The sequence below is a fragment of the Aplysia californica genome, unplaced genomic scaffold (assembly GCF_000002075.1).
Source record: "Aplysia californica isolate F4 #8 unplaced genomic scaffold, AplCal3.0 scaffold00196, whole genome shotgun sequence".
NCBI lineage: Eukaryota > Metazoa > Mollusca > Gastropoda > Aplysiida > Aplysiidae > Aplysia > Aplysia californica.
In genome coordinates, this window is record NW_004797466.1 from 328851 (window position 1) to 331476 (window position 2626).

The 2626-nt window shown below is 40.3% G+C and overlaps 1 protein-coding gene across 1 annotated transcript; it reads right to left on the reverse strand.

Annotated features, from left to right (window-relative positions):
• Positions 1-333: 333 nt before the first annotated feature.
• LOC101848291 (lysophosphatidic acid receptor 6-like) lies at positions 334-2241 on the reverse strand. Its single transcript, XM_005098914.3, has one exon. It carries the CDS (start codon positions 1680-1682, stop codon positions 606-608), a length of 1077 nt encoding a protein of 358 aa, XP_005098971.1. The 5' UTR covers positions 1683-2241; the 3' UTR covers positions 334-605.
• Between the last annotated feature and the right edge of the window lie 385 nt (positions 2242-2626).

The following is a 2626-nucleotide window of genomic DNA, read 5'->3' on the forward strand; positions in this document are numbered from 1 at the left end:
CCTACTTCTTTACTCTTCTTCTGTTGTTTCTCACAGTAAAATTGTAAATGGACTGATTCATCAATGGCATGCTCATAACTGTGCTTGATCTACAACAGGGAACTGCTGCTTTTTCTTTCCTCATCCTTACTATCGTCATTTTTCCTCTACTTCTTTTGTACGTTTGTCACACTCTTGTGACCCACTATTTCTGCGGTGCTTGATAGTCGAAGCAGACTTTGTGCTGTTGAAGATAGAGAGGTGAGCAGAATAAGTCCGATTCCCTGTAAGGACTTCTCTGTTGACATCCACCCTTTGGCACTCATATGACCTTATGCAGTTGCGAGCGCCGTAAAACCTCTACTTAACCTAAATTAAACAACCAAGCAAGACTCGGTTAAATGTTTCAAAGTCGGGCTCCTCATAGCGACACAGAGGTTTGTACCTGGCTCTGAACTTGGTGGACACAGTGACGTAGATAATGAAGTTAACACAGTTTGAAAGGCAAACTGCATATAAGCAATTTGCAACACGATGACAAGCTCATAGTATTAATCAAAGTTTGATTTTCACAATGTATGCAACCAAACAATACTCGGTTCAAATGTGCATGAAAGTTGTGCTCCTTAGCGACACAATAATTTCTTGTACCTGGCTCTGAACTTGTTGGACACAGTGACGTAGATAATGAAGTTGATACTGGCGTTGGTGACGTAAGCAACTTCAGTTAGGTACTGGACAGTGATGTAGACAGGGTCGTTGAAAATATCGTCTGGTATGCTGAAGTAAAGGTAGAAATGGACGATGGTCGAAGGAAATATTGTGACAAAGAAAACGGTACAAACTATCAAGAGCATTTTCATAACTTTGGAGTCATCTACGGCTGTTTGGGTCGTGTGGGTCATGCTTTTTCTCTGCTTGCTGTTTAAGGTGAGCTTGAAACTAATGGCGCATCCAGAAGCTAGGACAACGCCAAGGGGAATTGGACCCGCGTAGATATTTAAGGGGACTCCACCGTACAAGTTGATCAAATCAAAGTTTTGCTTATAAAAGGGTGTGGGAACAACTGTCGCCACAGTTGTGTTATAGATAGAAGAATATTCCCATTTGTACGTGAACACGGCGTAAAACGGTGACATTGCAAAGACATAAGACAAAGCTGTTAAAGATGCTATAACTGCCGTATTTTGCGGTGTGAAATATTGAGACATTTTGAAAGGGAAAAACACAGCTACAAAACGTTCGACTGAAATCACAGCTATGAGACCTGTAGATATCGCCACGAATGTTCTGGTTACCATGTGCAAAAAGCAGTATGTCAGGTTGGAGACACTTGTACCCAAAGGTTCATTGAAGTAGAAGATAATCCCACCCAAACAAACTAACGGTTTGGTCAACACGAAGGCGAAATCACTGAGAGACAAACCGAAGAGAAGGACCGTTGAGCTGTTGCTTTTGACTCCGTGCTGACTCAGAACGATGATGTTAAGCATGTTGCCGACTAGACCAAAGACGGAGACGATGGGGATGTAGATGTTGTTACAGATGAGCCCAATCAGTTTGATCACGTGAGGGCCGAGGATGTTGCTCTCGTTACTGGCCTCATTATAAAAGAGGTTGTCTGATTCAGACACCGTTGTATTTGCTGTAAACAGTGTCGTGTGACCTTCAGAGTTAATGACCTTGCCGTCAGCGACTTCCATGGCTGCACTTTTTTTCCGTACGGTACCAACACAATCTTTACAGACAAATGAACTGAGTTTATTTCTTCATGTGTGTTTTCAGTTCTTCGAGAGTTGCAGGTCAAAAATGGTCTTGTGTACACACTTTTAACCAGTTGCCTCGTTTGTTTTTTAAGCGAATATCTAATTTTAATGTTGGTGTTGTTTATTGTGTTATGCTATGTTATTGGAGAATAGCCGTAGACTTTTTACGCCGCGTTCAACGCAATTTAGACTGGCCAGGACAATTCTGTGATGAGAGGGATACGAGGTCCTACAGACAGACGGAAATATTCGATTTTCAAAAAAGCAATACGTGAATTGAACGCACGTCTTCTGAGTGCGACGGCTAAGTGCTTAACAGCTACATCACAGACACTCTTTGTCCTGTCTGTGATGTCCGATCCAGCCATTCAGAAGAGTGACTTCATTTTGTTTTCAACTTGCTATTTTATCATGCATCCAGGTCAAAAAGGCGATGTTTAGACAACTGTTCGATCATCTTGAAACTCTGTGAATAAATATGTTACGGGTAAAGAAAAACATACGTGTGTCGTACTTGAAAACTTGATGAAAATGACCCCCCCCCCCTTCCTCCCTACCACCAATAACAAATTTGAATTCTAAAGTGAAATGGAAATTTATTATTTGAAAAAATGATTTGCTAAATACATGCATGTTTCACATGGAAACTTGCCGAAGTTACACTCGGGTGTTTCAATGAGCAATTGTTACTTGGATAATTTCCTTGGAAAAAAAAAAACTTCTCATATCTGAAATCAAAGAGTAGACATAGATCTAAATTTAAAAGATACAAAAACCCTTAGTAATAAATGTGAATTTCCTATAAACTTCCACAACACCAAATTGATATTTTTCTTCTTAACTTTTCCTAATTTATGTTCTAATTAGTTCATTTGCCACCT

Bases quoted from the DNA above. Each gene is read 5' to 3' on its own strand.
- LOC101848291 (XM_005098914.3), bottom strand. From the start codon at position 1,682: ATGGAAGTCGCTGACGGCAAGGTCATTAACTCTGAAGGTCACACGACA.